Source organism: Xyrauchen texanus, chromosome 15 (assembly GCF_025860055.1).
Source record: "Xyrauchen texanus isolate HMW12.3.18 chromosome 15, RBS_HiC_50CHRs, whole genome shotgun sequence".
NCBI lineage: Eukaryota > Metazoa > Chordata > Actinopteri > Cypriniformes > Catostomidae > Xyrauchen > Xyrauchen texanus.
Genome location: NC_068290.1, coordinates 22928738 through 22955225, shown reverse-complemented (window position 1 = coordinate 22955225; position 26488 = coordinate 22928738). Strand labels below are relative to the sequence as shown.

Here is a 26488-nt window from a genome sequence, read left to right as displayed (position 1 = left end):
GGGAGGAGAATTTTTTGTTAAATTCTTTACACTCTATAGAGCTATTTCCTTGTTGTCTCTGGGGTCACCTGGCCCACAAATGCCGTTCTCACGGCACTCTGCTTTCATGCCTCAACAGTCCCGGCTCCATGGACGCGGTGTCCCCGCCTTCAGCCCCACGATTGTTCCCCGGCCGGCCGGTTCAGACGAGTCCAGAGGACGCCAACATCAGACCTCCTCCTCAGTCACGAACCCGCCCCCTGCCGGATGCCCGGAGCAAGGTAAGTGCTTTGAGTTTATTCTCAGCACCAGAGCCTCGGGACGCCACGTTGCCTCCCGACGCCGCGTTACCTGTTCCGCACCGCTGCGAAGCCCCGCCGGGTACGTCCAAAAAACTCGTCCCCTTGGTGCCCCTAGCACGGAGTTTAGAGGCGTGGCTTTCACTGCCCAACCCGTCACGCTGGCTGCACCGGACCACTCGACTCGGTTACGCAATTCAGTTTGCCAGGTCTCCGTCCCCCTTCGTGGGCGTACATTTTTCCGCAGTACACGGCCAACATGCCCATTCCCTGCGCGAAGACATCGCCTCCCTTCTATTAAAGGACGCGATAGAGCCTGTCCCTCCAACCGAAACGAAGAAGGGTTTCTACAGCCCTTACTTCGTTGTACCCAAGAAAGGTGGCGGCTTATGACCGATCTTGGACCTGCGAGTTTTCAATCGGACCTTGTCCAAACTCCCGTTCAAAATGCTCACCCAGAAACAAATTCTATCTGGCGTCCGGCATCTAGATTGGTTCGCAGCGGTAGACCTGAAGGACGCGTACTTCCACGTCTCAATTCGCTCTCGACATCGACCCTTCCTAAGGTTCGTGTTTAACGGCCAGAAGTATCAGTACAAAGTCCTCCCCTTCGGCCTGTCTCTGTCCCCTCGCGTCTTCACGAAAGTTGCAGAGGCAGCTCTTGCCCCGATCCGAGAAGCCGGCATACGCATACTCAATTACCTCAACGACTGGCTCATACTGGCCCACTCCCGAGAGTTACTATGCGCACACAGAGACCAGGTGCTCAGCCACCTCAGCCGTTTGGGGCTTCAGGTCAATTGGGAAAAGTGCAAGCTCTCCCCGGTCCAGAGCATCTCTTTTCTCGGTCTGGAGTTAGACTCAGTCCCAATGACAGCACGTCTCTCCAACGAGCGTGCTCAGTCAGTGCTGAAATGCCTCGCTTCCTTCAAGCCAGGCGCCGTGGTCCCGCTAAAACGTTTCCAACAGCTCCTGGGGCATATGGCATCCTCCGCGACGGCCGTGCCGCTGGGGTTGATGCATATGAGACCACTTCTGCACTGGCTCCGGACTCGAGTCCCGAGATGAGCATGGCGCCACGGCACGCACAACGTAAAGTTACCTCTGCCTGCTGCCAAACCTTCAAACCCTGGACAGACCTCTGCTTTCTAAGGGCAGGAGTACCCTTGCAGCAGGTGTGCCGACGCGTTCTGGTCACAACCGACGCCTCCAAACTGGGTTGGGGCGCTGTGTGCAATGGGCGCGCAGCCGCAGGCCGGTGGAACCGAGGCCTGCTGTGCTGGCACATCAACTGCCTAGAGCTAATGGCTGTTTTTCTGGCCCTGCAGAAGTTTCTTCTGTTAATTCACAACAAACACGTCCTAGTCAGGACAGACAGCACCACGGTCGTAGCCTACATAAACCGCCAAGGCGGAGAACGCTCCCTCCACATGTCACAGCTCGCCCGTCGTCTCCTCCTTTGGAGTCGGCAGCGACTCAAGTCACTGCGTGCCACTCACATCCCCGGCAACCTCAATGTGATAGCGGACGCGCTGTCAAGACAAAGCTTGCATGACTGAGAGTGGAGGCTCCACCCCCAGTCGGTCCAGCTGATCTGGGACCGGTTCAGCAAGGCTCAGGTAGACCTGTTTGCCTCCCAAGAAACCTCCCACTGCCCGCTCTGGTATGCCCGGACAGAGGCTCCCCTCGGGGCAGACACGTTGGCACACAGCTGGCCGGCGGGGCTGCGTAAGTACGCATTTCCCCCAGTGAGCCTTCTTGCACAGGTGCTATGCAAGGTCAGGGAGGACGAGGAGCAAGTCATTCTGGTAGCCCCTTACTGGCCCACCCGGACTTGGTTTTCGGACCTCACGTTCCTCACGACAGCCCCTCCCTGGCGAATTCCCCTGAGGAAGGACCTTCTTTCTCAGGGACAGGGCACGCTCTGGCACCCGCACCCAGACCTCTGGAACCTCCATGTCTGGCCCTTGGACGGGATGCGGAAGATCTAGCCAGCCTACCACCGACCGTCATAGATACAATCAATCAAGCCAAATTACCAGGCATCTCTATGCTCTAAAGTGGCGTCTGTTCACGAACTAGTGTTCTTCCTGAGCCGAAGACCCGCAGAAGTGTGCAGTTAGGTCAGTGCTCGTGTTTCTTCAGGAGAGGCTGGAGAGGAGGCTGTCCCCCTCCACCCTCAAGGTAGATGTTGCCGCTATTGCGGCCCACCACGACACGATAGACGGCAAGTCTCTTGGTAAGCACGACTTAATCATCAGGTTCCTAAAAGGTGCCCGGATGATAACTCCCTCCTGGCCTAACCTGTTCCCCTCCTGGGATCTCTCGGTCATCCTTACGGGACTCCAGAGACCCCCCTTCGAGCTGCTTGATTCAGTTGGACTCAGGGCCCTCTCTCTCAAGACTGCCCTGCTGATCGCGCTCGCTTCCATCAAGAGGGTCGGGGACCTGCATGCGTTCTCTGTTAGCGACGCTTGCCTGGAGTTCGGTCCGGCAGATACTTTCGTGATCCTAAGACCGCGACCTGTGCCCAAGGTTCCTACTACGCCATTCAGGGATCAGGTGGTGAACCTGCAAGCGCTGCCCCGGGAGGCAGACCCAGCCCTTTCACTGCTGTGTCCAGTACGTGCTTTACATATTTATCTGGACCGCACACAGAGCACCAGATGCTCTGAGCAGCTCTTCGTCTGCTTTGGGGGACAGCAGAAAGGGAACGCTGTCTCCAAGCAGAGACTCGCCCACTGGGTTGTCGACCCAGGAGTGTTGCGTCCTCATGGGCACTGGCTAGGGGCACTGCCCTAACAGACATTTGTAGAGCAGCGGGCTGGGCAACACCTAACACTTTTGAGAGATTCTACAATCTCTGAGTTGAGTCAGTATCGTCCCATGTTTTCTCAGGTACCGAGTCCATAGAACTCTGCAGCACGCCCACGATCTGACCGGGTGAATCGCTTGCACCTAGCGCCCTTCCCCCTAACCAGGGGAAACAGTGCGCCTTCATTCCCAGGAGATCTCAGGTTTGGGACACTGGTTGATTCCTCCCTAGCCCTCGTGGGTCGCGAGCGGACTCCCGTGTTTCCCTTAGGCAGTCATGGCTGCCTCTATGAGGCTGGATCCACCACCGCACCAACTTTTCCACATAGGCCCTAAGTCAGGCCTCTGATGGTTTTGCCACTTAAACTTGCCTCCCCTCTCGGGTAGGCGTGGCCTCCGCAGGGTCTTCTCCGCCCTGAATAAGGGCTAAGACCCCCTTCCCTCAATGCGTGTAAGGGCCCCGGCCCTAGTTGCTCTATGCGAGAAACATAGAGAGAAAAGAGGCCCGGCCAGGCTTGGCCCGTTCCCAGGTTGGCGGCCAGCACCTTGTTCCCCCCTCCAGGGTAACGATAAGGAATCCTGATGGCTTAAATGGGGCATTGGGGAAGGGTATGTGCAGCCTGATATAGTTGGTCACCCTGCACGTAAGAATACCTGCTCGCTCCTGTATCAGCAGTTCACGTACACGGCTCAGCACATGGCACTTTTATAAGTGGACCCCTAGTGTCGCTTCTCTGAGACAACGTGGAGAGAGCGACAGAAGGGGAACGTCTAGGTTACGTATGTAACCTCCGTTCCCCGATGGAGGGAACAAGACGTTGTGTCTCCCCTGCCACGTCGCTGAGCCATTTCCGGCTCCTCAGAAAAATCCTGAATGAACTTCCGTATTTGCGCCGCTTAAATACCCGTATGTCCGGGGGTGGGACATGCAAATACTGGGTGCCAACTCTCATTGGCCTTTTTTCATAGTTCAGAGGTGAATATCGGCACTCAAGAGAGACCCCTAGTGTCGCTTCTCTGACACAACGTCTCGTTCCCTCCATCGGGGAATGGAGGTTACATACGTAACCTAGACGTTTTTCGTGGTGTATCGAAGCTGCCAGGTCAGCATATTTTAGCAAACTCATAGAAAATGACCACAACAATCCTAGGTGTTTATTCAGTACTGTGTCTAAACTGGTTAGGAATAAAGCATAGACTGAACCAGATAGTCTGTACCAGCACAATAGTAATGACTTCATTAATTTCTTTACTGATAAAAATTAAAATAATCAGAAATAAAATTGGAACTATGCAATCAACTGTCACAGCACCTCAGAAAACAGTGTCTCATAATTTTCCTCACGAGCAACTTCAACCCTTTGCTGTCATAAGTCATGAAGAGCTAACAAAACTCACAACATGTATGTTAGATCCAATACTGACAAAGATCTTTAAAGAGGTATTCCCTGTAATCTCAGAACCTCTTCTTAAAATTATTAACTCCTTGTTATCCTTAGGATATGTCCAAAGAAACTTCAAAATGGCAGTTATCAGGGGGCCTGGGAAGCTCAGTGAGTATTGACGATGACTAGCACCCCTGGAGTCGCGAGTTCGAATCCAAGGTGTGCTGAGTGACTCCATCCAGGTTTCCTAAGTAACCAAATTGGCCCAGTTGATAGGGAGGGTAGAGTCACATGGAGTAACCTACTTGTTGGTTGCTATTAGTGGTTCTCGCTCTCAATGGGGTGTGTGGTTAGTTGTGCGTGGATCGCAGAGAGTAGCATGATCCTCCACATGCTGGGAGTCTCCGCGGTGTCATGCACAATGAGCCACGTGATAAGATGCACATAAGGACTAGTCTCAGTAGCCTCCGCTTCTGAGACCGTCAATCCGGATTCAAGTGAGTAACCGCGCCACCATGAGGACCTACTAAGTTGTGTGAATTGGCCATTCCAAATTGTGAGAAAAAAAAAAATATATATATATATATATATATATATATATATATATATATTTTTTTTTAAAAGGCAGTTATTAAACCTCTTATTAAGAAGCCACAGCTTAATCCTGGAGAATTGGCTAATTACAGACCGATTTCAAATCTACCATTTATGTCCAAAATACTAGAAAATGTAGTGTCCTCTCAACTATGTTCATTTCTACAGAGAAATGGTATATATGAACAATTACAGTCAGGATTTAGGTCCAATCGCAGTACAGAGACTGCACTTATCAGAGTTACAAATGATCTGCTCTTATCAACTGATTGCGGCTGCATTTCTCTTCTAGAGCTTTTAGATTTTAGTGCTGCCTTTGACATGATAGATCATGACAATCTCTTGAATAGGCTGGAGAATTATGCTGGCATTAGTGGACTTAGAATGGTGTAGGTCCTATTTATCAGACTGCTACCACTTTGTATGTGTAAACGAGGAATTGTGATCAGTTTTAGAGCCTCTGCTTTTCCCCTTATATATGCTTCCCCTGGGAGATATTATCAGGAATCATGGAATAAATTTCCACTGTTATTCCGATAATACCCAACTTTATATTTCTTCTAAACCCAACGAAAATTCACAATTCTCCAAATTAGGGTATAGAGTGTATCAATTAAATCAAAGATTGGATGGCCAGAAATGTCCTTCTACTCAACACCAAAACTAATTATTGGACCAAAAACCTCTAAAAATAAGCCACTAAAATATAATTTGACTCTTGATGGATGAACTGTTACATCATCTTCTACAGCGAAGAACTTGGGTGCACCATTTGATACCAATCTTGCCTTTGAAAATCTAATTTCCAATGTTTGTAGAACAGCAGTATTCCACCTCAGAAATATTACTAATTTATGACACATTCCCTCTGTTGCTGATGCCGAAAAACTAATTCATGCGTTCATGACCTCAAGACTAGATTACTGTAATGCATTACTGGGAGGATGTCCAGCATGTTCAATAAATAAACTTCAATTGGTTTAAAATGTAGCAGCCAGAGTGCTGACTAGAACCAAGAAATATGATCATATTAGCCCCATTTTATTGTTGTTACTGTCACGTTCCCTGTTGTCTTTTGTTTTTTTACTTTTATGTTGAAATTCTTGTTTAGTTCCCTGTTTCTGTTGTCAGTTCTTGCATGTTTGGTTATGCTCTGTACTAGGTTCCCTGCGTTTTGATTTCTTCTGTGCTTTTTTTTGTTTTGTTTTTTTGTTGGAGGATCTATATGCAGCTTTATTCAAATAAACAAGAAAGTTCAGAAATCAAATAAACCACTCAGTTTAATTCTAGACTACAGACTCATCTATTTAGCCAGGCATACACATAATTTATCCATCAACTCACAATTGGGCTGCTTTAGTTAGATCTGCCGGAACCAGAAACATCTATCATCATGATCTATAAATCTGCATAAAATTGATTGGCATCTGTGCTAATATTATTCTATTTGTTTCGATGTCTCAACCTTTAGGATTCATATCCCAAGGTTCCCAGAACCAGCCAAATCCAGCTCTGTTCCTGCTTGGTGTCAGACTCCACTGTTATGTGTCGCTGAGTGATGATGAATAAATGCAGCCGGTGCTAGCCAGACATCACTTCAGACTTTTCGGATGGACTTCATAGGATGAACTGATGACAGCTCTAAATGTAAGACATTGGATACTTCAAATGCCACTGCCTGAACCTTGGATTTAGGATGGACCCCAACAAACCTCAACAAAATGATCTGCAATTTCAACTGTGATGCACCTCATTGATTTCTGCCTGCATCACCTTTGTCTATTGATGGACTACACTCTTGAAATGGAATACATACATACATAAATTGAATTGCCAACAAAAGCCTTCATCAGTCAACTAACAAAGGATAATTGCATCTATGTGAATTTCTGCAGTTAATCCAGGATGGACTTCAAAGACATTAGTCATTAATCTTACAGTTCTTAAAAAAAGTTTTTGTTTTTTTAACACTGAACCTTAACACGTACTTAGTTTACTAATCTTAAACCATGACCTGCACTGCACAATAATATATAATATTGTCATTATATTCATGCTGGTTACCCAGAGGGGAACTGGCGTCCACAGTGAGTCTGGTTTCTCCCAAGGTTATTTTTCTCCATTAACCACCATCTTATAAAGTTTTGTGTTCCTAGCACAAACCTTACTAAACATTGTTAAGATTTATGCTTATAATAAGATTAAAAAAAATCTATATACCAAGTGGTAAAAAAAAAAAATACAAATTTTAATTCAAGATATATTTTCAGAAAACAAGTCTTGATTTTATATGCAATTCTGCTTCACAAGTAAATGTACATAATTTTAAGGATGTTTAGATATTTACTGGAAAATGAGACAAATATATTGATTAAGAAATATTATTATTGTTTTATTTTTCTGCAGTGTTCATGACCAAATCTCTCTTAAGATACATTAAAACAGCTACAGAGAATGAGTGTGTTTGCATGGAGATATCTGTTTTTCCCTCTCTACACAAGGACATGTCCCTCTTGTAAAGCCATTAGCCATGAGGCAGGCAGCAACAGTCCTCTCCTGGGAGGTGATGCTATTGTTTTCCAGTCCCACTGCTCTCATTCACAATTATTACAGCCATTACAGCTCTCTCTTAATGCAGTCTGGGGTGAAAAACTAACAAAGAGTCTGTTCTGCTACTCTCTCATCTGTATGTATAAACACACACACAAACACACATGCTTGTGCCGTGTGGGTCTATCCTACGCAGCCCATGCCCTCCTACACACACGGCACATAGTTGTGTAGTTTTCAGAAAGTGTGACCCACTAGTGACTTCTGCCACAGCTTTCAGATAAACTTTTTATTTATTTATTTTACTTACAATGGTTATACAACTTAATCATCAAATATAATTTTTTTTATTTATTTATTTTATTTTTTTTAAAGTTACATTAAATATTAATATTGGCACAATGGGCATTATGGCATGAAGCTTCTGATTGGAATACATTCCAAAATATAATTATGCCGTCAGAATGGTAACAGGTTTGAAAATATTACAGCTGCAGTTCTGCCATAACATTGTGTCAGTTTATATTTAGTTTGATTATGCATTGTATGGTACACAAAGGGGATGTTAGGTGCCATGTTTAGAACATCCACTTTTGTGGCAACCAATAATCCTTGAGCATGCAGACTCTAAAGAAAGCAAACCCCCAACCTTCCCATCCTCTCAGGCCACCCCTAAAAACAGACCTCACTAATTAAATGTGGTTTGAGACTTTGGCTTATGGATTTTCAGCATGATGTCTGATTCCCAGTATTTGCAGCTGATTTTGGGATCAGTGATAGGGAAGGACAAGATGCTCTGCTCTGAGGTCACTGGTGATTAGCACAGTGTTAAATGCATATACAACTCTTTCAATCTTATAGCCCTTAAAGTGACATCCTTCAAACATGACAAGTGCAATCACTCTATTAAAAAGTGTCAAATGCAATCTTTATGGCCATAATTGACCCTGGGGCAACTTAGAAACAACACCCAGGGCTAATGAATAGGTGTAAATGTAGCTGGCCATATGTCCCTTATAGGGTGTGCAATGTTGGCAGAGAAGTGAACACATACACAAGCCTTTAGATGAAACATTCTATAATAAAGACTATATTGAAGAAGGATTTTTAGTACTTGCTTTAAGAATATACCCTCTAACTACTACATACTTACATGAAAAGTATATAATCCAATGTATTTATTTTTTGCTTTGCAAAATTATCGAAGATTCTTATTTGCTGCAACCAAGTCACCCTAAATGTAAGTACAGTGTAACAACGTGTAGGCTATGAACACAATACATACAGTGCATTCACATTTTGTTATGGTTCACATTAATCTACACTCCATACCCTATAATGACAAAGCAAAAACTGATTTTTTTTATAACTTTGCAAATTTATTAAAAAGAAAAAAACTGAAACATCACAATGGCATAAGTATTCAGATCCTTTGCTATGACACTTGAAAATTCAGGTGCATCCCATTTTTCTGGATCATATTTGAGATGTTTCTACACTTTGATTGGTAAGAGAGGTGACCAAGAGCCCGGTGGCCATTCTGGTTGAGCTCCACGGATCATGTGTGGAGATGGGAGAAACTTGCAGAAAGACAACCATCACTGCAACACTCCACCAATCTGGGCTTTATGGCACTCAGACTGTGAAAAACAAGATTCTCTGGTCTGGAGTGGTGATGGTGTAGTGGGCGAAAGCACATAACATAACATAATCAGAAGATCGTTGGTTCGATCCCCACGGCCACCACCATTGTGTCCTTGAGCAAGGCACTTAACTCCAGGATGCTTCAGGGGTATTGTCCCTGTAATAAATGCACTGTAAGTCACTTTGGATAAAAACTGCCAAATGCATAAATGTGTAAATGTAAAATGTATATGGTCTGATGAAACGAAGATTGAACTGTTTGACCTCAATTCCAAGCATCATGTCTTGAGGAAACCAGGCACTGCTCATCACCTGCACAATACCATCACAACGGTGAAGCGTGGTGGTAGCATCATGCTGTGGAGGTATTTTTTATTGGCAGGGACTGGGGGACTGGTTAGGGTTGAAGGAAAGCTGAACATAGCAAAATACAGATATCCTTAATGAAAACCAGGCCCAGAGCACTCAGGACCTCAGACTGGGCCAAAGGTTCACCTTCTAAAAGGGCAATGACCAAAAACACAACCAAGACAATGCAGGAGTGGCTTGGGGACAACTCTGTGAATGTCCTTAGTGGCCCAGCCAGAGCCCGGACTTAAACCCAATCGAACATCTCTGGAGAGACCTAAAAATGGTTGTCCACAGACGGTCCCCATCCAACCTGACAAAGCTTGAGAGAATCTGCAGAGAATAGTAGCAGAAAATCCCCAAATCCAGGTGTGCAAAGCTAGTCGTAACATATCCAAAAAGACTTGAAGCTGTAATCGCTGCCAAAGGTGCTTCAACCAAGTACTGAGTTAAGTGCCTGAATACTTATGTCAAAGGGGTTGTGCCTTATTTCAGTTTTTTCTCGTTTTTCTGTTATCAAAAATCTGTTTTTTTCTTTGTCATTATGGGCTATGGAGTGTAGATGTGATTTGAAAATAATAATAATAATTGTTTAAAGCATTTAAGCATTAGGCTGCAACAACAAAATAAAAAAATAAGAATAAAAAATAAGGGGTCTGAATACTGTCTAAATGCACTGTAAATTGAAGTTAAAGACACCTATTTTAAAGTGGGACAAATAAAGTTGGTATGATTGATTTATGTTTAAATAACTACAGGACTAAATAAATATAAATACAGACTTCATCAATTATTGCTCAGAAAACAAATTAGTATTTTGGTAATTGGGCAATTTTTGTGACCAGACAAAAACAATAATATCTTAGAAGGCTAATGATGTCATGTCTGTGTCTAAATGAGTTCTGCATTATCTTTCAGTGAGACTTACAGAAAACCTTGACCTGGGTCTCAGCCTCAGAGGTCCCCACTGGTCCTCCGACCACTTGGCAGAAGAAGCTCCTCTCATCCTCTACCATGACTGGGGAGATGGTGAGGGAAAAGTCATCTCCTATGGTTACACGGTCTGCCAACGGTGTGCCAGCATCAATGCCAGAATCTTTGTCAGTCTTGTAAGCTATTTGCTTCCTTCCATTTGAAGTCTCCTGAGAATGCCGTAAAAACATATTTAATGATGTAATACAGTTTGTTACATGATAAAAACAATTAGAACATTTCAAACTAATACACTGTAAAACGTGGTTACTTGCAATTGTCACCTTAAAGAGCTATTTATACCTGATCTAACCTCTTTGTTGATGTAACCTAATGTATTAAGGTTGATTCAGTTATGATAAGTGATATAAAAATGTAACCACTTGAAGCACATTTTTCAGGTTAACATTTTTCAGCGAATAAAGTCTGATTGTACTCACTATGTGCCACTGGACTACTATCTGGCTTGGGGGTTCAGAAGTAGTGTAGCTGCAGGGCAGCTTGACTTGCTCTCCTTTAATCACCTCCACCTTTGGAGTCACCTTCACTGTGACTGAAGCCAAACACACTGTAAGGAGAATAAGAAAGGGAAATATACAAAAACATTACATATTTGATAGCAATGATGACTATAAATTAAGAATTGGAGATTAATGTTATTTTTATTTTTAAGGAAAGAATGAGGGCTGATTGGGCAGCAGTTAATAATTTACCAGACGGCTTGGCACTGCACCAGAGTCACACGCAGGGAGAAATGATACACATGCTGTGACTCTGAAACAGCCATTGTGTTCCTGCCGCCTCCAAACATGATGCCCAGCTGCACAGAACCAGGTGCAAGAGAGAGAAACAGAAAGGAGAGAGAGAGAGAGTCTAGATCTGTGGTTATCAACTGGCTTTGCTTCAGGACCCATATTTACACTGAACTTCAAATGGACACCCAAAACAGTTCCAAAATTGTTTATCACAGAAAAGTATACTAAAAAACCCATTTAAGTCATTGAAATGTATTAAAATTATTAACTATGCATGATGTACAGTTTGGTGCATTTTATTATTTGCACTAATGAGTGCAAATTTTGGGTCCACCAGTTGAAAACCACTGGTTTAGATAACCATGTGCTCTCATGAAATTGGGCACCAAGTGTTAAGGAAGTGAAATGGATGTTTTGATGTTATGCAAACACACACAACTGAGTACCCTAGGCATAATAATCTGATTAGGCAAAAAATGCATGTGTTTCTAGTGTGTATGTAATATGAGGCTTGGATTTATAACTGTAGTACCCAAGGATCATAAGAATAGAGTGGCATCCAGACAGACAATAATCTGTTGTAGGATCCTCCCTCTTCCTGAGATCCCTTTGGCTGATAGACAAAACACACACACACACACACATACTGTAAACACACTCGTTACCAGATCCTCCTGACTCCCAGCAAAGCAAGGAACCCAAACAAAAAGCTCATGACTGCTGTATTGGTGTTTGTGTGTGTGTGTGTGTGTGTGTGTGTGTGTGTGTGTGTGTGTGTGTGTGTGTGTGTGTGTGTGTGTGTGTGTGTGTGTGTGTGTGTGTGCTGTAAAGGCTGCCTGAGAAGGTCTAAACCATGTCAAGTTCAAAAGAGAGCTGATTACTTAGCTGCACAAACATTGAAATGAAGAGAAGCTGCATGTTTCCTTTAAAGGGGTCGATTTTCCTTGATATTTAGACATATAACAGGTAACTGTACTGTAAAAACATACTGTAAATGTCATAACCCAAACTTCATCCCTAGTCTAAAAAGAGCATTTACTATATAGTTGCCACCCTGCTGAAATGTCTTGTTTTGAAATCTGTCTGTTTGTAACGTCATGAGACATAGCTCTTTTGTATTTACACATCCAACAGCATGTGTCATCATACCCTTGCCCCCGCCCACTGGTGCGTGTTTTAAATTAACAGAGCAGGCCTTATGTGGCTAACTATTCCTAATATAAGACCAGCACGTCATGGATGTGTTCTTTATCTCATCTGCAATATTTGTAATGGTTGGTGTATGTAAACATAGAACATCTTTGACGATGGACGTCTTCAATAGTTTCTGTGTTTTTCCGTCGCTGTGCGCCTCAGTATGTATGCGTGTAATTTCAACGTTCTTTGAACTATGTATGTTTTTTCTGGATCATGTCAACATGGACATGAACAGAGAAAATACAATTCAAGCTTGGTAAATGGTCTGCACTTATATAGCACCTTTTTTAACCTTAGAGGTTACCAAAGCACTTTACACTGTATCCCATTCACACACACATTCACACTCACACTCATACATCAATGGTTGCAGAGCTGCCATGCAAGGCACTAACATTCGATTAGGAGAAACTTGGGGTTCAGTGACTTGCCCAAGGACACTTTGGCATGTGGAGTCATCTGCGATTAGTGGCCAACTCGCTCTACTACTTAAGCCACAGCCACCCAAAGCTTGACAAAGGAACTGTTATTGAAGAATGAGGCAGTTAAAAAAAAATTATATAGTACTTTATATTGTTGTTCTTCAAATTGCACTTACTGAAATCGAGGGGCTGTATTACGTTAGACAATCAGAACAGTGGGCATTTACATTTAAGTTTTAAGGAGGTGCTTATGCCAAAACTGAGTGTTTCAGACAGAGGGCCAAAAACAGGGTGGAAAACAATAATATATCATTAAATTGTGACTGTTTTGTGGCAAAAAAACATTCATAACATTATCAATGGACCTCAGGGAAGATACTAAAATGCACTTTGTGACCCCTTTAAAACTTAATCAGCACAACAGAGGAAACAAAAAGCACCAGTCAGTTTCACAGCGGCTCTTTTAGTAGAAGAGTTCTTTATCCGCAGCACTCAGCAGCACATCTACATCCACTGAAGTGTCTGTTACAATCAAACAGTACATACATCATAGAGTACCACCTAGCCAGACAGAGCAACATTGGCTAAACCGTTGGCGTGAGTTTGGGTAGGGACTATTTGATTTGTTGACCAATGAAAAATGAAGGGATTGTGCAGGAAACCTGTCTAGAAAATTTCCACAAAATTCACACACATCATAGTTGAAAATGTTCTATGTAATCCACTCACTCACATCCACAGAAAGATTTCTGGCAGTGTGAATTCACATCCCTATGGAGGTGGAAAAACAAAGAGTGGTGGCAGCCCTCAGAACATGCTGTCTAGCACAACATTAATGCCCATACTCAAGAAGATCATGTGATTTTTCATAATTTACCTGGGAATAAGCTGTAATGGCAACACACATCCTAATGCGTACTATCTATGTATATCCAGTAGTGCAAAGGGCTTTACCATTGAAAAGTCTCACTGAAAAGTAAATGTTTTGATATTCAAAGAGCGCGTCTTTCTATCTCCCCTACAAAGTTTACCTCTGTTTCTACTTGAAAGTCAAAAACAATGCACATTTTTCTACCAATTTCATATATTTTCTTACTTTATTGTTAACTTTATATTTTACTTCACCCTACACTTTTTGCCCCTCTTAGGCCATGTCCACACGAGGATGGATTATTAATGGATTATTAATGGGCAATACGACCAGTGCCCTGGGGGCCTCGGGGGGCCTAAGGCTGAGAGGCCTGTGGTGGTGCGACACTCAGAAACAATTCAGCAAAAATGTAAAAATTATATTAACAGACAAACAGTGATTGAATGTGTGCAGCCATGTTATCTATCCATGGCCCCCTAATCAAAAGCAGTAAAAAAAACAAAACAAAAAACAATAACAAACAATTTAAAATAGTTCTATGATAAAACATCTTATATGACAAAAAATAACATGATGTAATTTAGAATATCTGCACTTAGCTTCCTAACTTGTATGAGTATGTGCATGTGTGTCTGTGTTTCCCCTTCTGTCACTCACTCGCCGTTGTGTCGAATTAAGTGACACAAGGGGTCTTCCTGGGAGGCCAAACATACCTCTGAACCTGAGAAAAGGCCAATGTCAAGTTGGCAGATGGAATTTGTATGTCCCGCCCCGGACAAACAAAGAGGGCAGCGAGTGCCAGTCAGAATTTTTCTTCGGAGCCAAACAGTTGTGCAACAGCAAAGCTGAGTTCACCACTGTTTCACTCACCTCTGTTGGCAAGAAGCACTGCTGTTTGACTACGGCGCGTTTCCAGCTGGCGTTCTCTCTCTCTGCACGCTGTGCAGTCTACGCCCCTGGGTGCATCGTCAGCGCTTTCATTGCCTGAAAGAGTGTTTCTCCTCCTTAAAAGAGTTTATTTCCTCTAAAAGACAAGGCGTGCGCTCTCGTCATATGTTACAACTCGCCCGCCATCTCCTCCTTTGGAGTCAGCCGTGACTCAGGTTGCTGCGCGCCACTCACATCCCTGGCAACCACAACATGATGGCGGACGCGCTGTTGTGGCAGATTTCGCCCAGCGGAGAGTGAAGGCTCCATCCCCAGGTTGTCCAGCTGATCTGGGACCGATTCGACATGGCACAGATAGATCTCTTTGCCTCCCAGGACAACTCCCACTGCCCGATCTGTTACTCCCGGACAGGAGCTCCTCTCGGGACAGACGCGCTGGCACACAGCTGGCCCTGGGGCTGTGCAAGTATGCATTTCCTCCAGTGAGCCTTCTTGCACTGGTGCTGTGCAAGTTCAGTGAGGACAAGGAACAGGTCATCCTGGTGGCCCCTTATTGGCCCACCCGGACCTGGTTCTCGAATCTTACGCTCCTCGCGACAGCACCTCCCTGGAAAATTCCTCTGAGGAAGGACCTTCTTTCTTAGGGACGGGACACCTTCTGGCACCTGCACCCAGACCTCTGGAACCTCCACGTCTGGCCCCTGGATGGGATGCAGAAGATCTAGTGGATCTACCACCTGCAGTTGTAGAAACAATCAACCAAGGCAGAGCTCCCTCCACCAGGCAACTTTACGCCCTAATGTGGCGCTTGTTCGTGAATTAGTATTCTTCTCAAGCTGAAGACCCACAGAGGTGTGCAGTTCGGTCAGTGCTTTCATTCCTGCAGGAGAGGCTGGAGGGGAGGCTGTCCTCCTCCACCTTGAAGGTGTACGTAGCTGCTATCGCAGCCCACCTCGACGCAGTAGATGGCAAGTCCCTAGGTAAGCACGACTTGATTATCAGGTTCTTAAAAGGCGGAGACTGAACCATCTGAGCCATCTGAGCAGGTCTAGCCTGTTCCCCTCCTGGGATCTCTCAGTGGTCCTCTCGGACCATCAGAGACCCCCCTTCAAGCCGCTTGATTCAGTTGAGCTCAAGGCCCTCTCCCTGAGGACGGCCCTCCTGATCGCGTTAGCCTCCATCATGAGGGTTGGGGACCTGCAAGAATTCTCTGTCAGCGACACCTGCTTGGAGTTCGGTCCGGCACATTCTCACGTTATCCTGAGGCCGCGACCGGGCTACGAGCCCAAGGTTCCTACGACACCCTTCAGGGACCAGGTCGTGAACCTGCAAGCAAGCTGACCCAGCCTTCTCGTTGCTGTGTCCGGTACGTGCTTTGCGTATATATTTGGACCGCACGCAGAGCTCTAGATATTCTGAGCAGCTCTTTGTCTGCTTCGGCAGATGGCGGAAAGGAAACGCCATCTCCAAACAGAGGTTAGCTCACTGGGTCATTGATGCTATTTCCTTAGCTTATCAGACATTCTTGTATTTTATACAAAACTAACTAAATGTCCTTTAAGGCTTTAAAAAGTGGAATATATTGCACAGGGGAAGAATGATATGAAAAATAGCAAATAATACAATATTTCTCTCTTTTTTATCAACTTTAGTCTTGGTCAAATTTACATTTACAATGCTTAAAGCAATCAATATCAGTGATTAACAACATTTGGTCTGTTCCTCACACAAGACTATTGGATGGCTTCATTACTTTAGGTTGTATGGGCAGTGGACAAGCACTATGACTGACCACATGAAATGTAGCACCAGAGCACGTCTCATTGGTCAAAGCTATCCATTAGAAATTAGATCTGATATAATGAGAAAGAGAACATTACAATGGTACATGGTACAATGGTTTGAGACTGTTATTTTAAGCACGTATGTGTAATAGTAAACAATTAATGCTTCTATTAAAAACTCCCAGCCCAGTTCTCACTCTCTCTGTTCAAACTACTTTAATCAATACTACTTGGCCCCAACTCTCCTTTTCGCCTAGGGGAGCAGCTGGACAGACAGAGGGGCAATTAGTGGCTCCTCTGTTCAATCTTCACCTCAGCAGGGGCTGGGTGGGGCTCGATCAAGGGCACGTGTGAGTGGGTGTGAGTAATAGCGAGTGATCATTGCAGAGGGAAAGATAATCGGATTTAAAGGAAGAAAGAGAGCATGCGTGATGGGCGGAAAGAGAGACAGATGGACAGGAGACGTTTTGACTGTGAGCAGCAGACACATCGACAGACACTCACACTGAGAAGACTGCACACACACACACACACACACACACACACACACATACACACTCATACACACCCCCACATTCAGTATTTATGAACTGCATCAGGCTGGCATACTGTATTCTGACAAGTCAAGAGAGTGCAAGGCAGTTTTTACATGGATGGTTCATTTCAGTATCGGCTACATGACGCTGGCTGGTGGTGAGAGTTACAGACAGAATTGGGCCAGTGGTAGTCAACTTCAGAGAGATGGAGAACTGCCACAGTCAAAGCCTGCTGTCATACAGTCCCACTGAAGTTCTGCCTCAAGTGCTAGCTGAATACTTCACATACACACACTCTCAATCACACACACACTCACACACAGTGGGAGAGCAGATGCATTTGGTGAAAAGAGACAGCTGCAGAGACAGCAGTCTTTTTTTTCTTTTTGGTGTGCTTCTTTTTGGTATTTATTTCCCTTTCTTACAATTTTACAATAATTTTCACACATTTCTCAATGCTGAGAACACATTTTTACGCAGTCATCTCTACCAACATTTATAATAGCATATTAGTTCATCTTTCATACAAACGCCCTACAACCATAACATCACTTCATACATCTCTCAAAATCAATTAATTTCACCAAAAACTGGCAAACTGTAGTAATACTTTGTCACTTATAATACTTATTGTAGTAAAAACACAAACAATAGGAATCATCACAAGATGTTTAATTTTGGCTTACTGTAGGGTATGCTACTATGCTTGATTTTGTACATATGTAAACCAATATTCTGTTACAAAGCAAGAGACGAACTTCCATTCTACATTAATGAATTTAATCTCAAATGCTGCAATTTTCTTTTATTTGCTATACTGTATTTTCACATACAGTATGTGTGCATGTGCCACAATGATTTCAAAAGGACAAAGAAATCTCAAAATGGAAATAAAATTACAAAGTTACAGTAAGTATTACTACCATCTAAATTACTGAAAAAAGACAATGACAAAGTCGCAGTCAGAAAAAGACATGTAAGTAGTTCTGCAATCTCAATTTGCAGTATTTCAAAACACCTGGGTAGGTCTTCAGGTAAAACAGGAATTGGCCTGTTATTTATTTATTTATCTCTATTATGGATATATTTCTGTATACTATTATTATTGAAATATGTACGAGATTTTGAACTGAAGATTAACAGTATTGAATATAGAATGCAAACAAGTGCAAAAAAAAGTTGCTTTTATATTATACGTCACGTGTATATGTATAATTCTTTATATATGTATACTTTATGCATTCATGAATATAAACATTGTTTGACATTGAGAAAGAACAATACATTTATTCAAATCATATATCTCAAGTTCTCTTTTAATCTAACAATGGATGGACGGATGCGTCCTCCCTTCCTCACTCACCATTTTATAACCTCTTTTCGTTAATTTTCTGGCTGGTGTCACAACCACACATACAGCTTGATGTCCTAGAGAGATGAATGGTGTGTATAGAGTACCTTTCCACTGAGAAGACAAAATGTTCACTCACTCACACATTCACACACACTCATACACACACGTTGTGTTTCCATGTTTTATGGAGACTTTCCATAGACATAATGGTTTTATACTGTACAAACTTTATATTCTATCCCCTAAACCTAACCCTACCCCTAAACCTAACCCTCACAGAAAACTTTCTGCATTTTTACATTTTCAAAAAACATAATTTAGTATGATTTATAAGCTGTTTTCCTCATGGGGACCGACAAAATGTCCCCACAAGGTCAAAAATTTCAGGTTTTACTATCCTTATGGGGACATTTGGTCCCCACAAAGTGATAAATACACGCTCACACACACTCACACACACACACACACACACACACACTCACACACACACACACACACGTTGTGTTTCCATGTTTTATGGGGACTTTCCATAGACATAATGGTTTTATACTGTACAAACTTTATATTCTATCCCCTAAACCTAACCCTACCCCTAAACCTAACCCTCACAGAAAACTTTCTGCATTTTTACATTTTCAAAAAACATAATTTAGTATGATTTATAAGCTGTTTTCCTCATGGGGACCGACAAAATGTCCCCACAAGGTCAAAAATTTCGGGTTTTACTATCCTTATGGGGACATTTGGTCCCCACAAAGTGATAAATACACGCTCTCACACACACACACACACACACACTCACACACACAAACACACTCACACACTCACACACACACACACACACACACACATTGGTGTGTATCCTTATTAGCTATTCTATTTCCTGATAGTGTATCCCCATCATTTTCTACTAACAGAATCAATTAAAGCAGGAAAAAGTATCACCCTTAAACCTATGTTATGGTACAGACAAAATATTAAAACTTTGAACTATCAATGGACTAGTTCTGATGTTCCACAAAGATGTTATGAGATTTAAGAGACAATCATGCATCCTGTAAGAATTCACATAGAGTTGTGAAAATACTCAGTGTGTGCACTGTTGCAACTGAGATTAAACAGGCTTTCAAATGAGCCCTGTGGCTGATCTTAATGACAGTAAGGATTCTGAATCACACATAAGCATACACACATACCTGTGCCGGGAATGTTGTTCCCGGGTGATAAGGGGGCCCACTGACTGTCCTCTATGTTATATTCTACTAATTGGGCCCAGGGGAGAAAGGGGCCAAACATAACATTTTTGCGAAATTTCTGTGAATTTTAGCGCCGACCCTGCCAAAATAATGCTAAGCTAATTATGTCCTAACAGTGCTGTGAAGGGATCTTTTCTTCACTAGAGAATTTTCATATCTGTGTGGCCATTTTCAGTTTATTCATTTTCAATTTAAAACATGACCTTTCACACTATTCATTTTCCTCTGAGCAACTTTATTATCCCTAATCCTCTAAATAAAATCCAGAAATGGAACATGTTCAGAAAAGACTAATTCTGAACTACTCTATCTAACTGCATGTGACAGTGGGTCAGCACAGCTGAGCAGTTTCATTAAATCCAAAGGTTCTATATGAAAACTGCATCTGCATCTGTCACTCACAGAGCTAGTGAACCCACTAGTGAACACAAGCAGCACCAAACCTGGTTGAGATGGAACCCCTGAGGGCAGTAGAAATGTTATAATGCTACCAAATACTGGAACTAAAATCCACTGCAACTAGGTTCTATAACTAGTTAAAAATAAATTTTACTTTTACTCAAACATGGCTTTTAGATATTATTTACACATTTGCATGTACAAAAATAAACAGACAGATGCATATATTTAAGTGAAATAAACAGAAATGCTACACTGACAGTAAATGAATATTCATTAGAAAACATCCACCCACACTTATGTACACACACACACACACACACACACACACACACACACACACAGACAGAAAAAGTGTTAACCTTGACGATTTTTATGAAGCACTTTAATTTCAGTGATGATGTTGTGCTGAACATTATTGCTATGGAAACAGGATACCAGCACTGCCATGGGTGTATAGTAGTTGTGGGAGGGAATAAAATCAGAACCACCTTACTGACAGCATTTACATCTGGATGACATTTGCTACTAAAGCAGTAAGACTCAAGACAAGACTAGCTTGCAATATAGCCATCAACACCAGTGGGTCTTAGCTGATCACGGCCCAAAAATATGTTGCAGGTCTGTTCTGATAGGGTCTCAGACAGCAAAGAAAAACAATACTCAATGCAAATAAGAAAATCAGTAGTTTACAATTTGTTTTGACATTTCACTGAAAAAACTGATAACCTGCAATTGTTACTTTTTGTAACAAACCCATAAAACTTAAACACATAGCCTACTTGCATTAGTGCAACCTAAATTGTCAGGTAAATTTAGTCAGATTAAATAACATATTTTGCATATTGCTGGGCCTATAGACTCTGAGGTAATATTAATGAATATCAATTCATTGTTTAATTTTAGAAGCATTTTTCTTTACCTTTACATTATAAACAATTTTGATACTGTGTTGGGTCGCCACTTGGTACTGTGTTGGGTCAACACTTGATGTCTAATGTAAAACTGAGAGAATCACTGGGTAAAGTCAAACATTTTTAGACAATAAAGATGCTAATATAGTGTCATGATGTGAAATACAGTAGAGGATGTATAGCTGCAGGCTGGAGACCTCCAAATGGGTCGGAAACTCCAAAAAAGTGTGGGGTTGCTCCAGAAGATAGTTGCACCAACTCCAAAAGGGGGAGTCACTTCCAATCACGGTTAAGGTTATAGGGGCTCCCAACATCTTTGCTGGTGGTTTGAAGCTCCCACCCCTTTTTGGAGCATTGCCTAAAGCTATATCCTTCTCAAACTTTCATACGCTGTTTACGTTTTCCATCTGAGGTAAACCGATAAAGTGTCGAACAGTGATGGCTGTGATAACTGCTGTTATAAAGAGACAGTGTTTGTGTTGTATATTTCAAAAGAGGAAAGATAAGCTAATAAACTGCCAAATACATAATGAGCAAACAGTATATGTACTGTAGCTGGTCAACTGCAACTGTGTGTGTGCGTGCGTGTGTGCGTGTGTGCGTGTGTTTAATGTGTGTAAGGGGTGGAGAGGGGCATGATAGTTCCATGTAAGGCTTGACATCAGTCATCACTGCAGTGATGAGACAAGAACAGGTGCAAGAGCACAAGCGGCAGCTGCTGGCTCACATACACACACACTGGCACACAGTCATAGTCACAAGGCACAAAGAAGAGATCGGACGTGAGCAGAAAGAGACAAACAGACACCAAAAGCATATACAGAAATGAATAGAGATAGAGAGAGAGAGAGAGAGAGAGAGAGAGAGAGAGAAAAGCAAAGTTAGAGTGGGAGAGAATAAGAACTGAAACTGGGGTTGAGTAATAAAATGAAAAAGTTAGAAGGAATTTGCAAAGTTCAAAAGATGAAAATGGAGACAGAATTGAAAACTGAAAAACAAAATATTGCCTAGTCCACAAATAAACTGATTGCAACTTAGCAACACTTTGATTAAAACAATAAATTCAGACATTTCACCCATAGTAACCTGTTGTTCCAAAAAACTGAGACATATTAAAACTGTGTGATCTTGTGTCACTCCATGACAGCTTTATTTTGATCATGTGATTTTTGAAACCTTCTAAAATCAAGGTCAAATCACTTCACTGATAATTCTTGTGATATTTTGGTGCGAATGGAGCCAGTTACTGCCATAAACTGAGAAAAAGGGGTCACATTTGGAGCACAGCTACCCCTGGTTACATCGCATTTACACAAGATTGTGGTTTGTATATTTCACCTAAACATTTAGGCTTAACAGACTGAGGTTTCAACATGATCACATGTGAAGTCGGCATGATGTTTCCGATAGTTTCTGTACCCTAGGTACTGTATGCCAACATGCTGGCATGCAGTATTCTTATCAGACATTTTTGCAGTGGTTTCAATGTGTTTACCTTTCCACCTGGCGTGATTGGCAGCGCATTGCATCAGCTGTGTGGGAGACTAGGGTTCAAAGCTAGGCAGTAACAGCATTTGAATAATCAATGATGAGCATGCTTTGGAGGTTTCACTTTTCCCTCTAATATTACTTTTATACTCCACTAATGGGTAAGATAAGGTTTGGGTTTGGGTTGGGGTATAGAATCTATAAATATATGTAAGTGCAGCATAGTTCTAGCGGGAAGACTAGCAGCTGTACATCATTGCACCATTAGCTGGGTAATTCCAAGCCAATCACATGTAAGCCATTGCTTTATAAGTCTGCTCACAATCGATCTCATTGCTGATTCAGTGTGCTAACACGGCAACCTCCACCACCCCACCATCACCAGTTGAGTCCCGTCCTGCACGGGGGTAGGCTCCTTGCCCCTGCCTCCTATCTCCGTTAGGATATGACGGTTACGAGTACTACAACTTCGGACCACCAGACGGGGCCTATGCCAAAGAGAGACATTACTTTTCTGTTTTATATTCATCAAATAAATGTCATCTTCAATTTCACTCAAGTCTGCGAGTCTTCCTGATAGAAATGCTTTTCTTTTCATTGTAAAATGTCCTGTAAAGCTGAAAACAATTTGCTTCACTACTAGCTTTTGGCGACCTCTCTTGGACATCAGTGGAGCTCACACATGCCCATTTACCCTACAACACACACTGCTTTGACCACTGGGGGCAGTGTTTTGAAATTCAAGTCGACATATAAAGAAAAGTCAATCTACTCTTTAACGACACCAAATTGGTTGAATGTGTGGTCAAAGATTCTTCTACTAATACAGCACATCAAAAGAGCATGTGAATTTATCTCTTGGCTCCTGCAAAGCGCTACATTCCACTGTTTCATTCATCTCTCCCTGCCATTCTGATTTCATTTTGGGACTGCAGAGCTAGAGTATATATTTACAGTCATGCTGTTATTATTTAGACATGCTTTTGGTTGTTTAACATACATTTCACATTCAGCCATACTGAAATCATTTATTGACTCAACAAAGCTAACCTTGCACACTTCTTTGTGCTTCAGGAGCTTTGGTAAACAAATCTTTGTGTTCTGTCTCTTCTTCACCCTCTCTCACCTTTTCTTGTTTTCAAGTCAATAAACACTATTTTCAATGCTCTCTCTCTCTCTCTCTCTGATATACTACTATGTGTCAACCCAGGATACTCTAGTTTTGTTTGTAAATAGTCTCAGTTTCTTTATCTCTGTGTATAAACACTGTGAAGTGGGCTACAAGGTCAGCTCACTCTCAGTCTTTTGTCCTGACAGCATTCCGCCCCGTTACTGCGGTTGTCCTGACAACAAGGTCATAAGTCAAACCCATTCAATCTGATTGTCAGGACTAACAACAGAGAAAAAGAGAGGGAGAAAAGTTGGAAACTATGTGTATGGAAATAATATGGGGGGATGTATGGATTGCATTAGGATGATGTAAAATATTAATTAATAAAATATGTGTGTTTATTAAGTATACAGTTCATCGTTCTACACTAAATCAATGTACTGGATATATTAGAAGCTATTGATATTCTGTTCTGCATCTATAATTTATAGTCTAGTTAGTTAGCTGGTGCATTTTGTCTAAGAGGGTTATTTGCAGGAAATCTTGAATAAATAATTCAGAAAAAATATATCCCCTGCACTAACACACTTTATGTTTTATTCTTTTAAGTTAGTTTTCAAGCTAGTTTCAGTTCCGGAGAGAAATTGCTCCTCTATATTTGATACATGAGCTTGCATTACAACACTAAATATAGAATAATATCTGTTAACTAAAATGACACAAATCTTATTGATAAATACTCCACTAAATTTGATCATAGCTCATTATGTGGTCAGCAAGAAGGATTGAGAATAATTTTAAGGCCTGTTTTAAAAATTTCCAATGGTCTGTTTTTGAAAACTCAATTTGAGATCGCCGGTAATGGACCAGAATGTAACTCACATGACATTGACAAAAATGAAGAGATGGGATTTTTATTAGGGGATGTCAGCAAAGTGGTAGAGATGAAAAAAATAGTTAATATTTAATGTTGAGAGACAACTCTCCCTCTCCCGCTCTCCTCACCAAGGATGTGCAATTACCAAACCGTATTCCTAACTCTGGCTCCCTGAACAGAGCTGAATGTGAGAATGAAATTTGGGGAGGGAGATGAGGTATGCTGGGGGATGGGCAGTTAAATCTTAGAGCTGAGAGATGGCATAAAAGAACCAAAAGATTGATGGATGAAAATGGGAAGTATAAAAAAAGACAGAGATGATTAAATGTATAAATGGGAGGAGAGTCTAAATGCAGCAATTTAGTGGCTGTCTGCATTTCCCCCATTTACTTAAGCAAAAAAGAGAGTCTATAACAGGAGCCAGATATCTGCATTGTTTGGCAGAGCAATCAGCCTGGGTAGATGGCAGTTAATGGTGGAAATGCTAGTAATGGGCATCTAAAATGAACTGAATTAAATAGGAGAACTCATAGAGATGGATGGAATTTAAACTCAAAATGGAGGCCGGCAGCAATGAAACAAACAAATGAGTGACAGCAGTAGGGTGGGACAGGATGAAGGGGTTGTGTGGGTTGTATTAGCTTCAGGAGAGCTGCCACACTATTTGTGCATTCAAATCAGCCAAATGCAGATTGTTTCTTTTTTTGTATGTTTTTTGGCAGTGGTGGGCGATTTTGCCATTTCTTTCAGCCTTTGAGCAATCTGTAAGATGTTGGCTTTTTTTGACAAGTAATGTTGTAAGTAGCAGTGATGCACACTTGTTTAATGGTGTGTTAATGTCATGTCAGAATTGCTGCTAGATTCTAAGTTGTAAAAAAACATTCTCATCATCGTAGAAACTCGTCGTAAACTCAGAATTGTATGAAAGCTACGACTGGACTGTCGTGACGTTTAAAATAAAATGGCAGCTACATCAAGAGTTAATGGTTGTTTACATATATAAAATCTTAAGCAAACTAAAGTAAACTCACTACACGGATCTTCTGTGACGTTATGTTTCTCGTGCTGTGCTCTCCATCTCAGGAAGTGCTCAGGGTGCAGTCAGTTTATAATGCACATTGTGAATGCAATATACATTTTCTTTCAAAGGGGACACAAATGTGTACATGACATTGTCCACATTTGTTGAATTTCATACATAGCATCTGAGTGGCTTGTAAAATTGGGTATCCAGCAACTACTACAGTTACTGAATCCACAATGCAGAGGATGGTCAGACAGAACACAGGCACCTCTGCCATGCCACTGAAAATCATTAATGAGATAGAAGGATAAGGAAAAAAGGGAGAGAGAGCGCTGAGTCAGAAGATGAATAGTAGGGCCATGTGAGAGAGGCATTACGGCTCGAGTTAATCTTACTAAAAGGGTTACAACAGTGAGTGCTGCCCTCGTTCGCTCTCTCTCTCTCTCTCTCTCTCCATCTAGAGCACTTCACTCCACCACTCTATCTTTTCTCTCTCTTTCTCTGTCCCAACCTTGCCTTTGTGCAGCTATAAGGGACGACTGTAGGATGAATTTATAAATATTGAGCAGACACAGTTGTGTGTTTAGGGTGCAGATAACCAGAAGGAAAAAGGTTATCCTAGCTGAAATGAGACCAAATCAACAGAGCTTTGTTTCAGCAGGAAATGTGTTTCTGATGAATGAAAATACATTTGAACCCTTAACAATGCAAATTTGCCTGCTGGAGTCCCAGAAAACTTTTGATAGCTCAAATGTTGCTTTTTCATAGCTCCGACATCTTAATGGAGTTTTCAATAATGTCTCATTCAAGTATTAACTTTGTCTCAGATGTTTCTCCTAAATTGCTTTCAGATAATTATTCATTTAAAAAAAATGTTGTGCAGTTTTTTAAATAGAGTATTAAGCCATAAAATGACTAAGGACAGGATAGTTCAGATAAATTGGTCTTGAAAGAATTTGATAAGAAATGTTTGAGCTCATATTGAAATCTCTTTTGATTACACACTTTGGTATCTTAGCAAATCGGA

General features: G+C 42.1%; 1 protein-coding gene across 3 annotated transcripts in view; it reads right to left on the bottom strand.

Moving 5' to 3' along the window:
• Positions 1-26488, bottom strand: part of bcam (basal cell adhesion molecule (Lutheran blood group)) — a 278932-nt gene that overhangs the window by 211456 nt on the left and 40988 nt on the right. For all 3 annotated transcript variants that reach the window (XM_052144479.1, XM_052144478.1, XM_052144480.1), the window contains exons 2-3: positions 11026-11153; positions 10542-10755 (exon numbers count right to left, since the gene is read on the bottom strand). In XM_052144479.1, the coding sequence (XP_052000439.1) occupies positions 10542-10755; positions 11026-11153 (342 nt within the window). The remainder of the gene's footprint in view (positions 1-10541; positions 10756-11025; positions 11154-26488) is intronic.